Source organism: Tachysurus vachellii, chromosome 22 (assembly GCF_030014155.1).
Source record: "Tachysurus vachellii isolate PV-2020 chromosome 22, HZAU_Pvac_v1, whole genome shotgun sequence".
NCBI classification, from domain to species: Eukaryota; Metazoa; Chordata; class Actinopteri; order Siluriformes; family Bagridae; genus Tachysurus; species Tachysurus vachellii.
The window spans coordinates 5,392,435-5,410,000 of NC_083481.1; the positions used below are offsets into that span (position 1 = coordinate 5,392,435).

The 17,566-nt window shown below is 41.6% G+C and overlaps 1 protein-coding gene across 3 annotated transcripts in view; it reads left to right on the forward strand.

Annotated features, from left to right (window-relative positions):
• The window catches only part of ip6k1 (inositol hexakisphosphate kinase 1), a 30,783-nt gene that overhangs the window by 12,014 nt on the left and 1,203 nt on the right, over window positions 1–17,566 (forward strand). For 2 of the 3 annotated variants that reach the window (XM_060857912.1, XM_060857914.1), the window contains exons 2-6: window positions 6,452–6,893; window positions 9,766–9,970; window positions 11,856–12,037; window positions 13,619–13,794; window positions 15,966–17,566. The exon at window positions 15,966–17,566 is cut by the window's right edge and continues 1,203 nt beyond it. In XM_060857912.1, the coding sequence (XP_060713895.1) occupies window positions 6,644–6,893; window positions 9,766–9,970; window positions 11,856–12,037; window positions 13,619–13,794; window positions 15,966–16,436 (1,284 nt within the window). In that variant the 5' untranslated portion in view covers window positions 6,452–6,643 and the 3' untranslated portion in view covers window positions 16,437–17,566. Of the gene's footprint in view, window positions 1–6,451; window positions 6,894–9,073; window positions 9,226–9,765; window positions 9,971–11,855; window positions 12,038–13,618; window positions 13,795–15,965 lie in introns of those variants that run through there. The other variant, XM_060857913.1, reaches the window with a different exon arrangement.

Consider the following 17,566-nt stretch of genomic DNA (forward strand, 5'->3'; position numbering starts at 1 on the left):
AGCAGCAAATCAGCCTGAATCGAATTTCATGGTTATACTGTGATAACCTGGCTATCAAGCAGTTTCCTACAGTGGCTGGATTACAAGGACATGGTTTTCTGTGCATGTGCTGGAATGGGAGGTCAGTTCAAGGAGTAAAATTTCTGTTTCTCCAGCAGTTGTTGGAGACAAATCTGTGTGTTAAAGACTAATGAGAAATGAGCTGGATCAGGAGTTGGATCAGTTCCAGTTCCAAAGACTAGATCTTTGCGTCTGCAGCTATTCTTGTACTTCAACCGCTTAACCTCTAAAGCGTGATTACTGTTGACTAATGCTCTTCAAGCACGTAAACATTTCTTATTGTTAGCTCATATCATCATCCAGGGACATCGCTTAGTTGATTCAGTCTTCGTCGGCTCCCCACAGAGCAGCGAGGTTTATGATACACCACATGGAGCCCCGATGAAGATATCACAGATAGAAGTGTTGATGGATATGAGTCAGGGTGGAGGCAGAGGGGGATTCTCCTCTTGCACTAATCGCTCACTGGAGTGTCCAACAGGTCCATCTTGAAAAAGATTAAGTCATGAGAAGAATGCGTCACTCGAAACCCTCGAGCCGAGCAAGACCGTTTTGTCCCCTGCTTATGGTCTTAAAAGATCTGCTTTTACGTTTGAGCTTTCTGCAAAGCACCATGTAGTAACAAGCACTGCATAAGGAGGTAAGGAGCAGAATTAGTTTTTACTGCCAAGAGTTCATGCTACATATTTATTGTAGGCTTCTCCATTATATGAGCAATGTTTTCCCAGCAAGCTACAAGGGAGATGTATTTAGGTCAAGTTTGGAGAATATGCCCAAGGGCGTCTGAGTGTGCGAACTCCCATCTGCTGCTTTCGTCTTTTTGAAAACATGTTTTTCAGAATTTATAGGAGTTTTTTTCTTTAACACAGCAGCAATAAACATAGACCTTAGATCTACAACCATGATGTTTTGAACGCAAGCCTGAACAAAGGTTATTGCCAGAGTACATTGGAGAAGGACAATGAAGTTGACTCGAAAACGTCATACTTAAACCAGGGGTGTGACAGTGAGCTGGCCAATGGTGTTGTCTTTTATATTCCATGCCCTTTTCTTTTAGATGATGTCCAACGAGTTTGTGCAACTGCATGTGTGTCCGTATGGAGAGAGAAATGAAAAGGGTCACACTATTTCCCCTTCACTCGCCGCAGGCATCGCAGCGCATTGTTCTACACGTTTATGAGTCTATTGTCGTAACGAATGTCGCAAATGCATGTTGTAATGAATTTCTGCGATTCTAATTAGCAACTAATTAACACGAGCATGGATAACAGACACAGAGAATGGAAAGGAGCGACCCTGATTTCAGCACAATGGTTTCACTGCTTTTGTGTTTCTCATTGTGGTCTAAATGAATGCCTTCTAGTCTCCCGGATAATTGATTTTATTGAAGTTCCCATTGCGTCTGCTTTTAACAAACATCGATTGTTCTTTTATTTGAGGTTGGGCGAACGATCAGGCTTCTGAATAACATTTGCATTTACGTCGCTAGGCGGACATATCAGTCCGGGATTCATGTTGAATACAGAGGCTTTCAGAGGGAATAATGAAGCATACGCTCTAGACAAGATTGTTCAATAGGGATACAGGGTATCAGTCCATGCTAGTGACTCTTAATAAGAGTGATTAATATACAGTACTTTTAACCATTTATACAATTTTTAACTTCTTCAGCTTTATTTGAAGTACAAGCGGTCTGTGATTATTATTTTTTTGTTTCAGTCTGAACCAATCATTCATTCATTCATTCATTTTCTACCGCTTATCCGAACTACCTCGGGTCACGGGGAGCCTGTGCCTATCTCAGGTGTCATCGGGCATCAAGGCAGGATACACCCTGGACGGAGTGCCAACCCATCGCAGGGCGCACACACACACTCTCATTCACTCACGCACTAGGGACAATTTCCCAAAGATGCCAATCAACCTACCATGCATGTCTTTGGACCGGGGGAGGAAACTGGAGTACCCGGAGGAAACCCCCGAGGCACGGGGAGAACATGCAAACTCCACACACACAAGGTGGAGGCATGAATCGAACCCCCAACCCTGGAGGTGTGAGGCGAACGTGCTAACCACTAAGCCATCGTGCACCCCTCAGTCTGAACCAGTTTCCAGGAAAATATGTTACGTTGCTAATCGTACTGAACATCACCAATATACTTAAAAATCTTTGTGAAGTTGATCTGAGCAAAAAAGGTGAAGTCGCCATTGCTAAGAAATTGAGCTTGAACTTTTGTACAGGTTGAGAGGCAAAACAACGCATCGTTTTTGCATAAATAATTGTGAATGATGATTTTAAAATCTCTCTTTTTATAATTACTTGTATCCATGGTTTTTGGAGCTACCAAAAATAGTACTAGACCTATGCACTGCAACTATAAATAGACTGTGCTGGTATAATGTGTCTGTCATATAGAGGATATAGTGGCCATTTAAACAGAATCATCATCTGCCAAAGACGTTTTGAAAACTGCCACAACTGTGTGTAGGTATTTTATGGTCTGTGCAAGTCTTATTTGTCTTTAGAAGCTGCATGCAAACGGCAGGTTTTCACTTTCAGCTTTTCAACATTGATAATAAAATGAATTTCTGAGTTCATAAAAAGACCACTGTCTTCGTCCCTCTTGCAAAATTCTTGTATTAAAAAAATGCACCTTAAGTCTTGACTGCACAAATGAAAGTCCTGTAAATTTCCAAAATTGGCTCAGAGTTTATTTAAATATGTTCTTAAGTGCAACAGAAACAGTTCTTTTGATTTGAAGTTCAGTCTCAAGCTTTAATTAATTCATTTATTTATTCATTTATTAAGTGCTTTCTGGATGTCCCCAGTGCATTTAGTTCCATTAGTCCTTGTTGTGTTCTTTAGTGTATGCGATTGCAATAATGATTTTTTTTTTCTCTGCTGACACCATGAGTTAGCACATAGCAGAGAAAGACAGCTGTTACTCAATTCTCAAATACTCAAAGCAGGGGAAAATCCTCAGCCCTGTGATCTCTGGCCACCGATAATTTCAGTTTCACTCGGTCACTGCTCTGTGATGCCAGGACTGCTTAGAAAATGAATTTGGTGATTGCCAAAAACCTGGAGTCCTGGAGTGTACTTGTTCTGGCACAATTGATCTCATGACCTTTTTTTTTCCACAATTGCTGCCATGACCGTGGCATGACTGAAAGGTCAAGTATTTTTCTGTGATCATAACTGAGGCTTGTAGAGGAAGGACTGCCTCAAGTTTGCACACCATTCGTTCCAAACTTCAAGGGCATTCCCAAATAGCCTGGAAACATGCCTTTCTGCCTTGGGTATGGGGGGAAAACATCAGCTATTGAGGAAGTAGTTTCAACTCTGATAGAATGAGGATAGAAAGTAATTCGCCAAAGATGTAGCTTCTGTTAATGCACTAAGGTCATTTTTAACATTGAACAGGTTCCCAGGTTCCTTGTCATGGTTGGCATACACTTACCAGCTCTCACGATACAGGAAAAGTAAGGTCGCTGTTGTGCCAAGCTCTGTGTTATGCCATACAACCGTTGTTTCATGACTGTTTGTTTGACATATCTCAGCTTGTCAGAAAATCAGCTGAGGTCAGAGCACAGGGTCAGTTATTATACTGCACCCCGGGGCAGAGAAGGATCGAGGATTGCCAAGACCGGAGGAGAAGAACTCGGGTGTCCTGCACACTGAATCTCACTGAACACCTTTGGAATGATCTGGAATATCAAAATTATATGGCAGGCCTCCTCATCTAACATCAGTACCGCACTCTAAAATCTAGTGGAAAGCTTTTCCAGAAAGTGGAGGTTATTATTACAGCAGAGCGCTACCCACGAACCAAGAGGCCAGTCTGTTTTTTCTCTATAGGTGATCTTTACAAGGTTGTTCACAGATGATCGCGGATCATTGTAAATATCTACACCACATACTCTAGGCATGTGCAATTAAAAATACCACCACAAAGCCGTCATGTAATTCTCTTGCTATAAATAAACACATAAATAGAAAATAATGTTGCTAGTCAGGCTTTATTAGAAGAGGGTTACGATCACTAAATCTCTTTTACCTTATTACTTTACATGAACTGAAGATTTTTAGCTTGTTCAGTTAGGAAAAATACATTTATAGTCCACCCTTGTGTTTGTGATGTTGAAATACGATAGGTCTTTTTGAAGCTCCAACCCTGCTTAAATAAGTTGGTAAACTGCTTTTCCTTTTAGTAGTAAAGGTTTAACCGTGCTGGGAATTTTGATTAGCGTCCGAGTCACCTTTCTTTTGTTACAGCTCTTCTGTTCAATCTAATACCAGCACTTTGCCAATAGGTTTGTTGTGCTGTATGACCTTGACAAGATCTGCTATGTGTGTGCGCACGCGTGTGTGTGGGGAAATTTTGAGTGTGGGCTTTGTAAAGTTTTATTCTATGGAATTCTTTATTCAGCTGATTATTTATAAATGTTTTAAGGTGGGATGAAAAAAGGGGGCATTTTATTGATTTGGTGTAAAATGACACTAACTAGTTTATAAAATGTTTTTTGGTTCATGTTCATGGTTTTTTTCCCCATGAAGTAAAAACCGTTCCTAATGAACAGTAAGTAACTGTATGGTTTATGTGGCAAAACATATATTATGCACCACAGTATATATCCATGACTGCTATGCTTGTAGTCCTCCGTGGTTCACGATCTCGAACGTTCCCCTTCACTGCTAATATGTTATTCACGAAGCTAAGCCCAATTTTATACCATGACTTATTTTCTGTAATGCTCTATATCACATACGTTTAAATGGACAAGTTCCTTTATTTTTTTTTAATCAACAAAAAGACTGAAGTGCTAATAAAACAGCACGTTAGCAAAAAAACAAACAATTTCACACAGCTTGGACACAAGCTTTGTGGCTTTGCCTCCTTCCCTTATTTTACGTCATGGTGGCTGGATGTAAAACATTTGGAATGCCAACTCTCCATGATGCTGTATACACACACACACACACACACACACTCACAGGATGTACACCCCAGAAGAAGTATATGATTGCAATTGAAGTCCTACACACACTAAGCCTGCTTATTGGGGACATCTGGAACATCTGAGATCACGGACACTAGGCCTAATGTTCGCCTGGAATACAATAATTCTGCCCGTTTGCAATAATCTCTTAGATATGCAACGATGTGTTATGTTAAAGCAATATTCTTACAGACGAAGAGAGGTGCTTATCAAGGCTAGTGCTTCACTCTGGTTATATCCACTTGTTTTCATTCTAGTCAGCAACCAAAGTTGACGATTTGATAGGAAAAAAAACGAGCGCAGCTTCCTTTTGAGAGTGCAATCTTTATGTTTACCCCTGTGAAACACATTTGCATGGCATTTGTTAAGAGTAAAATGAGCGCACTGTGCACTGTTTGTGAGAAGGAGAAATCTAGCAGCACCGAGTCCATGGTCGAATGAATGTCATATGGAATAGAGGAGTCAGGTGTGAGAGGCCAGCTAACAACTTGTCCCCATTGCTGTTGGAGCCAGTAACTGGCGTTGGGGCTCAATTGGAAATTTATGGAATGCAATTCCATGTACGGCCGTTGTTGTGCAAGCCTGATCCGAGGTCAGCTCTGCCTGCCTTTTTATTATACATATATATTTTTTAAGTATATTAGGTGCAGCATTTGTTAATATTTCTAAGCCACCAGAAAAGTACTTAGTTTTAAATTGCCCATTTAATAAAAACACTGCACTCAGCTTAAAGTGTACAGAATGTGTTCATTTAACCTCGCATCCGCATGGTCACAAAGCATCGGTTCTCATCTCGCAGAATTACTGTTCACATGTTTAATGAAGTGCATCAAGATAACATTTTGTGACAACAGACTATAGAATATAGTCATGTGCGCATCATCATCACCAAGCGTTCCATTGAGTTTATGCCAAGCCATTTTTCCCCCCTCATGTAGTTCATGCTCATGTAGTGTCTCTATTTCTTTTTATAACCATTGATGAAAGTCGCATGTGTAGATCACCCGCGTTGGGAAGGATTACTTTTTTGTTCTGATTAAAAAGGATGTCCTGATTGGATCCGGAGCAGTGCTGGGCTGCTTTGATGCCAGACGTCTGGGTTGATTGACGGCCTGTGTGTTTGACGAGGAGCAGCTTAATGCAATAAGGGTTCTGGGATGAGTGGCCTGCTGTGTGCTGTCTGCTGTATACAATTTTATGTTTATATGAGACTTTTGTGTATTTGGCTGAGTTTTGTTTGTTGGATTTTGGGAAATCTGTTTCATGTGCATGTGTGGTGTGTTGTGTTGGCATGGTGATGTTTTGTAAACACTGTTAACAAAACCTATGTGTAGAAACCGTTCATTTGTTTTTTCTTGAACTAACTCTCAGCACTTCACTCTTTTTTTAGGAGGCAGCGGTAAGGGCGTGTCCCAACGCTCTTGGCACCGGGATCAATTGGCTGGTGGGCGTGGCCGTCGGGCTGGCTCCTCCCCCTCCCGGCGGCAGCGTGCACTCCCAGCCGCCGCCCGCGTGCGCCCCGCGCTCGCCTGGCTTGTGCGCCCGAGCCCATGCCCCCAGCACCACACGGCCAGTCAGCGCCATGTGCGTCCCGCACACCATGGAGACGGGAAAACACCACAATGCATCGGACACAGGCCAAGGTCAGGGGCATGGACATGGCAGGCGCGGTAGAGGGGTGCCACTCGAACCCTTTGTCCACCAGGTTGGTGGCCATACCAGCATGATGCGTTACGATGACCACACCGTCTGCAAGCCTCTCATCAGCCGCGAGCAGCGCTTTTATGAGTCTCTACCTCCTGAGATGAAGGAGTTTACACCAGAATTCAAAGGTAAGATTTTTGATTTAGAGCACGCAACTGAGTTAAAATTCAGTTTAAAAATACGCCTAAAAATGAGCCTGCAGGGTTCAGGAAACTTCCTCTTAAACAGGATGTTCAACAGGCTGATGGGATCAAGGGCACTTTTGTCGCAGTAAATGCAGAGGAAGAGACACTGCCATTAATCCTGATTTCAGACCGCTTCCTCATTATGATTTGTTAAGGCTGATGCTGCTCTGCTTTAGCAACCACAGTAAACAGAGCACAAGGACCAGGTGCACTGCATGGAGATGTTTGGACTTTCAGCATCACAGCAGTTGAGACAAAGCAGCATATGATGCCTGATTACTCAAACCCGAGTTAACTGGCAGACTTATTCAGACCTTACGTAACCTAGTGTTCATGCGCAGTGTCATCCTGACAGCTTAATGCGGCGCATCATAATATCTGATAACCGCATGAAAAATCAGGCTCATGGAGGTGAAAATTCAAAACGGCAGTGTATGCTGTGAGCACACATGGCTAATAAGACTATACCATGTAGCAACTTGTTTATTTCCACCTTTATTCAGGTTCTGTTTTTCTTTTTTTTTTTTTAAATCAAAGATATTATAAAATATCAGCTTACTGTTTTCTCTAATGTGATATGACATTAACAAACAGCCCTGTGTGCTTTACATTTTAACCCCCCATTGAATTGTCTCATTCATTTCAAACTCTCTTCCCCACATTGAATTTTACGTTATCTCTGTTTGTGTTTAAACTAAATCGATTCACGGTGTTCTTGGCGTTGTTAACTTCGTCCGTGCCGATCGCTCATCTTCAACACGGAAGCGTACGTGACACCGCTCCAATCCCAAAACTCATTTAGCACCTGGTTTTTGTCTTCCTCTCCACCCAGACATTACAGTGCTAGATAGACAACATGCCTTCCTCGTGAAGTAACTGATTGGAGTAAATAAATACACACGTCTTAAACTCCTGCCACCTATTTCAGTCCGTGCTTGAGTAAGGCTGCGGCTCATGCTTTTTTCCATTCGTGAGAATTTGTCCCTTGCAGTGGGTGGCCACGCAGCCGATTTAAAAATAGGGCCAGCTCTGGGGGCTACAGGCTCAACATTGTTTACGCATGATAGCACGCTTGGAAGAATCACATCCAAACCTTTGTGGTATGTATATAATGGTGTAAAGGGCTATAAATAGGTGAACAGAGGTTGTGGTTAGAGGAGGGACAACGGTGGTGCAAACAATGGCTATAAAAGTGTTGCCAATGACAGCCTCACTCGTGATTTCTTCTGCTTTTGATCAGAAAAAGACATTTTTTTTTGTTCTTTGTTGTTCATGTTGTTGAACACAATCATTATAATGAAGGACAGGGAGGCAAATCTCAGGCTTCCTCATTATATCCAATTTCTTGATATATCACGATACCACCGAATCGGAGACTGGAATCGGAATCAGAGTTTTGTAGCTTCTGTTTGATATGTGATCAACTCTAGTTCATGCTCGATCATAATCAGGAGAAGGGAAATAGGAAAAGTAGCAGAGTTCTGGGCAAATCAACTTGCTAGCTTTTTATTTACTCATTAGATCAACAAAAAAATTTTTGCACAACGATTTTGTTGTTTTTGTTATTTATTTATTTATTTATTTGGTTTTATTTATTTATTTTTGGTACGCATTTGAAATTTGTCGTCATCAACCTTGTTTTGCAAATGCGGCCAAAGACAAAAACGTTCCCCAGATATTTTGGCCTGTTTGTTACTCTGTTTCTGGCCGCTGTTTATAAAAGAGTGTCATGCACTAACCTATATTGCTAAAAGCGCCCACAAGAGGTGACGAAATCTCCAAAATTATTACGCTTCAAAGTAAGAATTTGAACCGTGTGTCACATCTATCCTTGGATTTGTTTTTGTGCTGTGGAAAAGTTTGGACCTTTGATCCCCATAGTGCTTAAAATAAACCATATGAGTGGTGGGCTGCATGTGTGAAGTTTAAGTTTGCTAGCTGCGTTGGAGGAAAAAAACAGCCAGGGATTTGGAGCGTTGTGTATCTTTTAAGGCCTCTGATAAATCAGCCAACACTAAATCCTTAATGCCCATTAAACTGAGCCCTTCCCATATTAGCACAGTGGTACAGGAGCTTTATTTTGCTGGCTCATAAACAGATGCAGTCTGTAGCGTAACACACACGCACACACCCACACTGTTCCTGATATAGGTTCAGCTCTGACATCAGCACTGTCTTCATTCATTAGCTCCAGTAACTGAGATGACATCACCAAGGAGGGATCACGGAGCTAAAAAGGCCATCCAGTGGCTGCGAGTCAGCTGGATGATGCATGGTCTGTTCCCTCATAGCACCTTCTGCTCTTTCTCGCTCCCTCCCTATCGCACTCCACACCCGGGCTTCTCTCCTTTCAGTCTGCTGACGCAAACCGCTTTACGACACAGTCACATTGACATTCGCCCCAACGTGGTGTTTCTTTCTGAAACAAATAGCATCTGTGAGCTCTTAAATATGAAGCGTTTTTATTGTGTCACTATTGCTCAAGTTTCCACGGTTTTAAATAATTTCATAGTTTTTTCTTTCAGTGTTGTTGATGTGTTAAGCGGTTGTATTTTATTTATTCTAATTTTTTATTTTGTAACTTTTTTCCTGAACACAGCAGTTTAAATGTACAGCAGTTTGCTAGCATTTTTTTTTCACCCTAATTTTTATCCAGTACATCAGTATTGTATTCGGTTCACTTTATTAAAAATAAATAAATTTATATACAGAATTTGTTGTCCATGGTCCATTGTGGTAGATTAATACTGATTAATCAGTGTTGCTTTTACACTCATATATTGTAATTTAAACGTTTTTTCTATCTTCCATGCAGGTGTGGTCCTGGTGTGTTTTGAGGGCGACATGGACGGCTACATTAACCTGGTGGCGTACCCTTATGTGGAGAGCGAAGGCTTGGACTATGAAGAGCTGCCCGAGAGGGACCAACCGCGTCGGAAACACTCACGTCGCAGCCTGCATCGCTCCAGCAGTGACCATAAGGAGGAAAGAGCCGCCCACGAAAGCGACAGCAACGAAAAGTAAGCCTTTATAATGTCACTGGGAAGCCAAACATGGACTGAATGTGGACAGGGCAACCTTACCATCATTCTGATGCCGTGATTTTATTGCACTTTTCACTGCCTCTTATCGATTAGTGCAGCCGAAGCAGGGCAGAGTCGTAGGAATGTACCGTAAACTTGAGACCGTTTGTTCAAAACGGTATTATCTTACACGGTATAGTGCACAGAGAAGCCACTTTAAATAAGAAATAAGCATTGTATACAGTCACTGCTAATAATAATTGATTACTTCATACTCTTTATGCTAAGTGGTTATGTTATACCCACACAAGCCTCTTGTTTTACACAGTTTAATTGACTTAGGAAGATAGTTCTGTGATGCAGTATGGATCAGGTATGATCAAATTAACGTAACACACAACCGAACCGTTAGGTTTCCCCTGTTAGGTTTTTCACCCTCTGTAGTGTGGGATATTTATTTTAAATTACAATCTACATTTAAATTATATCTTTGGGCTGAAAACACAAATAGATGTGTTTCTCTCTCTCACTCAGACACACACACACACACTTATATTTGTGTCTTAATTTATTACTGAAACTACAGATATCATCCGAGTCGAGAGCAACGAGGAAGTGGGCGGAGCTTCCATGTGGCGTCAGTTACTATTGGACTGTTAAAAAAACACTTCAAGAAAAAAATCTATTCCAATAAAATATGGCAAATTAAACTGACAATTAAATCATACAATCCTCCTGTGTAGTCAAAGTTTTGACTTGAACTACAAAAGGTGTTTTTGTTACAGACCAAATCTGACCTATAAGCTGTGAACATGAAAGTAAGTAAGGATGCGTGAGCTCACAAGGAGTTTCACAAGGTAAAACTCCTTCAGCACAGTTAAGCCAAATCCCGATCTAATGTATACACGTTATAAAGGTTGTAGCTTAATGGCTTTGTAGAGCCTTCATAATGCATCACCAAATATGGATCGAGATTTGGCACCAGAAAGGGTGACTTCAGTAAGTTCCTGCTAGAAATGATGAGGAAGATCATTTCCAGGGCACATAACTTATTTACAGATTTATATTGAGCAACTGAAAGTGAGACACAATGCAGAGGTAAATAATTTATACACTGAATGTAAAAGTTTGTGGGCACTTAATCATTTTTTTGAACATCATTTTTAAGAGTTAAGAGTCCCTCATTGCTGTAATCATAAGCTCCTGCATAAGTCTTCTGCGAAGGCTTTCCACTAGATTTGGGAGTGTGGCTGTGTGGATTTGTGCTCATTCAGGCTTCAGAGCAGCAGTGAAGTCAGGCACTGATGAACCTGTTGGTGTTTCAGTTCACCCTGAAGATGTTCAGTGGAGTGAAGGTTGGGGATCTGAGCAGGATGTTTGAGTTGTTTGGGCCTCTTGGTGAGGCAAATTGTAATACTTTGTGGCACCGGTTTGATTAAGGCCAGCATGTGGGTTTGATGATGACATGTCCATATAATTTTGATCATTTAGCGTATCGTTTAATCTACACACTTAACATTGAAACACTGAACACACACTGACTAAGAGTATTTAAGTCATTCGTATCAATTTACTGCAAGCGGTTCAATAAGCTCTTAGCGTATGACCTGCACTACAAATAACTGGGAGTTGAATTTTTCACAATTGAAAGTCAAGTTTATTGGAGTTGGCTGAACATCTTGTTCTTTCCTCCATTCAAATGCTCAGTGTCTTCAATGAAATCCAACATGGTCACTAAGGAAACATGATATCCAGTGACTCAGTTAGCTGGTGTCCTATCCTTGTGCATACAGCAAGATTGTGCAGTGAATAACCATGATTCTCTCGTGTGTGTGTGTGTGTGTGTGTGTTTGTGTATGTGTATGTGTGCATGTGTCATCAGTTTGCAGGAGCTAAAGAGTCCACGCCTGGACTTGCAGATTTATTCTGACGTGCCCTTCCAGATGCTGGACGGTAACAGCGGGCTGAGCGCTGAAAAGATCAGCCACAACCCCTGGAGCCTACGCTGCCACAAACAGCAACTCAGTCGCATGCGCTCTGAATCCAAGGAGAGGAAGCTCTACAGTATCCTGCTAGGCTGGTCGACAAAAATCTCGTCCCTAACCAAGCAAGGGCGTGGGAAATGCGTTTGTTTGTCACCATGACAACGACTCAAACAAAGTTATTTACATGACCGCTCTTAAAATAAGACGTGAACCATGTGGGGATGTTATTTTAAAGCACATACACTTAGCACCTCTTAAATAATTACGTCTCTTGTGCACAATTGTTGGCTTTGTACCATGCGTAGATGCTGAAGGATTTAACTTTGGCTCATGAATTTGATTCTGCAAATCAGAAACACTTGTAAGTTGTATAATTTAACATTTTTTTAAATTTAATTCAACACCACTCAGTAGTAAACTCACAGCTGATTACATAATAGTTTGACTCTGAACACAGCTGGCTACAACAGCCAAGTGTTCGCTGACACATCGCTGTGTTAGTGAAAAAAATGGGGGGTGAGAACAAACAGCTGAAGGTGAAACTTTTGTTTGGATGGGCTTGTTTTCCTGCTTAATCAGATCACAGAAGTTTCCATAACAAACAACGTTCCCGAGTTTGAAATCAGGGTAAAGATTTTCTGCGAGATTATTCTATTTTCTCTGATATATCGTGCCCTCACCTCTCACCGAACGTAATCACAAAGATAACCGGACGAGAGGAAAAAAAAAAAAAAAAACACAAGGCCGAGCTCTAATTGGCTGTGAGCTCAGGGATCCGAGTTCAGGTTTTCCTGGTGGTCTCACGTCATTGTCTGGTTGACTTTAGGCCGAACCCAATCTCTCTTCTATACCGCTAGAGAAAGATTTATTAGATTTTCCACTTGGCTCACTCATTTCTCTCTCATTCAGATTTTACTAGTTCTGAAAAGGGAGAATTGACCAAAGTAATCACTCTGCATTTTGCTAATTTCCTGTACTTAGTCTGAAGGCACCATTTGGGATTTAGCAGTAGGCAACTTCATTTATTCAGAGTGCCCCAGAAATCTGACATAATAGCTCGGCTATCCAAAATAGGTGTCGTTTTGTTCTCTTTTCTAAATGAAGCTCTAGGCCATTGGAGCAGTAGGTTAGCAATTGGCTCTATCCTGCTTCAGTGCTCGGTGGCATATTAACAATAAGGTTCAGATTTCTGTGTAATGCCTCCATTCACACACATTAGTATCAGTTGGAATAGGAAATCAAATGAAAATCAGGGCGATATTTTGCAGCCAGGTGCGAATTGGAGTTACCGGTAAGATTGTTTTCCTATAACACCATGTCCCATAGTGGGTTATATTTCTTATATGACAGCAGTATCTAATTATTAAAGAATACACATAACACTGATGTACCACTGGAGAGTATTTACAAAAATGCTGATTAAACATCTCACCAAAAAGCAATTACACACTTTTTTTTTATGTTCATGTAGCATGTCCTCCATATTCCTGTGAGTTGTTACTATAGAAACATCATCAAAGACGTTTCTGACCAATCAAGAATCCTGCAGCAAAGCGGTAGAGAAGTTCATCTCAAACACCAGCAGGTTATAATATGATAACTGATTGTTATTCTAGACTTCTTACAGTGTAAAACCTGCCTTGACTGAGATTTTCTCCAGAATTTCTGCTCCTCGAGAACGTAGTACATCACTTCAGCTGTCCCTGCATCCTGGACCTGAAGATGGGCACACGGCAGCACGGCGACGACGCGTCCGAGGAGAAGGCCGCTCGTCAGATGAAGAAGTGCGAGCAGAGCACCTCCGCTACTCTGGGCGTGCGAGTGTGTGGGATGCAGGTAAAGATCAACACACACGCATGGTTTCATTCAATGTGCACCAAAGAGTTTGCTCTGCTTTTTTTAGAGAACATGACTTTTTTGGTCTTTACCCAAAAAGTCAGATTATAAACTTTGGTCTCATGAAGCGTGATGCCATTGTGCAGCTGTCCTAGAACCATGCTTCATTTGCATGGGCAAGTATTCTTGCATGTTCCTGCATCTGGTTTTGTTTCTTCTGTGCATGTCTTCATCGTTCTAACATCGTTCTAATTTAAAGGAAATGTAAAATGTGGCTTGATTACTCTGTGTTCCTGTTCTATCATATGTGGTACATCCACACACAAACCAGTCAAACAAGTCATCTGATGTGATGGTTTTGATTTCTGTTTTTTTTCTTTGTATTTTGTTCATCAGCCAATCAAATAGGTTTCACACAAACCAGATAATATTTGAACATAACTACAAATGTTTGGGGTAAAAAAGACACAAGCTGCATCCCGTGACGTACTATACACTATGCTCTATATATTTTCCTCCTAATTTATGATTTTTAGAAGTATCATCTTGATGTCAAATGCTGACAAACGCATGAATTTCAATGCCGCTAACATTAGCAGAATACCATGAAGTTTTAAAATGTTGAAAAATCCCCGTCAGGAAGCCTCGTCCACTTTTGCTACATAAGCAAAGCTGTGAGTTTGCGAGAGAATAAATTGTCCCAACATTGCACACTTCATATTTCTGGTTGAGTAAGTTACTCATACGGGTTATTGAAGTGCTTAACAACTTCTTCTTTTTCTAATTCTTATTTTTCTAGTTCTTCTTTTTTTTCTTTTCCTTTTTTTCTTTTTTCTCCTTTTTTCTTTTTCTTCTTTTTCTCAGTCTGAACACACTACTTGCACTATTTATGCACAGATTAGGGCATATATGCGATTTAGGACTCAACAACAGGAGTCACGTCAATAGAGAGGTTGAAACACACACACACTTGAAATATGAAATTGTAAACAACCACCACGTTAGTCACTACAAATTCCCATACTTCAGCCATAAGATCAGCTACAATGTACTGTCCATCTATTAAGCGCACCACCAGATTAGAGATCAGATATCAGATATTCAGCAAGGAAAATCAGCTAGAACTCCACCAGTATCAGAATGTGTTCAGTCTGTTGAATGGCTATCTGATATTGACGTATCTGATCTGGCGTATGATGTTCACGACCTGACACAACATTGACTGATCTATATAGTATCTAGTATTTAGTATTTTTCGCATCTGTCTTCAGACCTCTACTGAAGTGAACCACAAGTATCTACTGTGCTCGTGTTTGTATTTCTACTATTTCTTTTCCTCTCGATCTCTAGGTAGCAGCCCGGACAATGTGCTTCCTGTTTAATGTGCATACGCAGCGTTTAGCATAATGCTCTTTGCCTTGTTTGAGTACACCCTGGTGCTTTGGTCAGGCTTCGAAGCAGGAAGTGGCTTTCATTAATGGCTTTCCTGCTTTCTAATTCTAGAGCCATGACAAGGGGCTGTGAAGTGAGGAATGAGGCTGCTGGGCTGAGTGAAGTGGCTCCCGTTATAGCTGTCCACTTCTATCTAGCAGGAATAACCGATACAGCCGTCTAACTCTCCACAGTGAAAGACCCAAAAACACAACCGGAGCAAATTAATACTTTTTTATAAATATAAGATCTTAAAGTTTATTTCTTAAATGTATTTTGTAGGATATTAGTTTTGCAGAAAAATTTCAGAAATACGTACAATTTTAAAAATGAAGTACAGTCATAATTAAACATAAAGTTTCCTGCGTAATGATTGAATAGCGCCATCATTCTGTTTTAAAGGGGCTTAAACAAGATCATTCCTGCGTAAGGACAAGAAGAAATAAAGAATGTAACCTTTCATCTGCAAGAAGGCAGAATTTGAAGTGAATAAATAAAAACCTATTAAACAAATCTGAAATGATGTCTACGATAAAGCCATGATCTGATCTCTTTGTCACTGTGTTTTCGCTTAAGAGAGGGTTACACAGTCAACCTTCCGTGTTTCATGCAAAAAAAAACCCTACGGGTTAAGTCTGTATATCCTGTCAGAAGCATCATAAAATTACAAGAGCATTACTGTTTAAAATCAGATTTGAGACTGGAGCCTTAATCTTGTTTTGGTTTCTTTTTTGTCCCAGGTGTACCAGATGTCCACAGGCCATTATCTGTGCCGCAACAAGTACTACGGCAGAGGTCTGTCTATCGAAGGCTTCCGCCAGGCGCTCTACCAGTTCTTGCACAACGGTACCAAGCTTCGACAGGACCTTTTCGAGCCCATCTTGAGCAAACTGCTCAGCCTCAAAGCCGTACTCGAGCGTCAGGCCTCCTACCGCTTCTACTCTAGCTCTCTGCTCATCATCTACGAAGGCAGGGAACCCGAGCGGGCCGAAGCGTCCTCCGAGAAGGAGAACACCGCAGGGTGCCAGTCTCCACCCCTGGACCCACGCCCTGCTCCAAGCATCGACGTGCGTATGATAGACTTTGCTCACAGCACCTTCAAAGGCTTCCGGGACGACCAGACAGTGCACGACGGACCGGACCGGGGCTACATGTTCGGACTCGAGAGCCTCGTTAGCATCCTGGAAGGGATCCGTGAGGAGAACCAGTAGCCAAAATGGACCTGTGTGTTTTTGTTACGAACCCGAACCCCACTTCCTCCCTCATCCTCAGTTCTTTCTGTACTGTCTACATGGTTTCAGTAACAATACTGACGTTTCTGTGAATAGTGACACTTTGAGACATGCTGCAAGCAGGGAGGCACGGCCCTCTGCGTCTTTCAGCCATCAGCACTCAGAGCACGAGGGTTGTTATGAAGCTTTTTACTCGGTAAGGCTGGGAGGGATTGGAGGTGACCTCTGGCTGGGTCTTTACTCGCGCCACCCTACAGAAATGGCAGGGATGGCACCGTGAAACAGGAGCTGGGATCGTTTTGCGTGTCCTGTGGGTTTGTCGCCACCGTGTGGCCATTTGTGGTTTTGCAGTCAGATAGGAGGAAGCAGTGACAGCTCAGGGCAAGTCCAGGGTCAGGTCCTCATCCACATTGCTGGTTCTGTGGAGGGAGTGTGTGTGTGTGGGTGTGTGTGCGCGTGTGGTTGGGTGAGTGCGTGCGTGTGTGCGTGCGTGTGGAGGATAGTAATGTTTGGGGTATAAATCCCTACTGCAGTATTCCTACAGGGGCTCAGAAAAGGGAGCAGATACGAAAGCTTTACTATAAAATAAGGGTGGAAGGCTCAGAAGCCCCCTTAATAAAAAGGTGATCACCACCTTGTACGATAAGTTACCATCCACAGCCTAGCTGTGCAAACAAAATCCTGTTTGAGGTCACATGCTTATATATATATATATATATATTTTTTAAATAATAATAATAATGTTATCATTTCTGCAGTTATCCATTTCACTTAGAGCCAACATTGCATTTTATTCATGTTATTTTTTGCTTTTTCTTTCTTTCTCTCTCTTTTTGTATTAAAGTAATTTCTTTTATGGTTTATGGTAGTGCTGCCAGGTCTAGGCTCGTCTGTGGGACAGTGTGTGTATCCGTAGACGTCCTCGTTTTCGTTCTCTCGAGTACATTTTATGCTAAAAAGATCCTTATCTTTTGCACTGTACATTTGGATTGTGCTCTAAGAAGCATCCAGCATGGTTCTCAGATTAACCCTCTTCCCCCCTCATCTTGTCATTTTATTCCTGGTTTTAGGACTGTTTCTAAACGATTCACACATTCAAACGAGTAAAA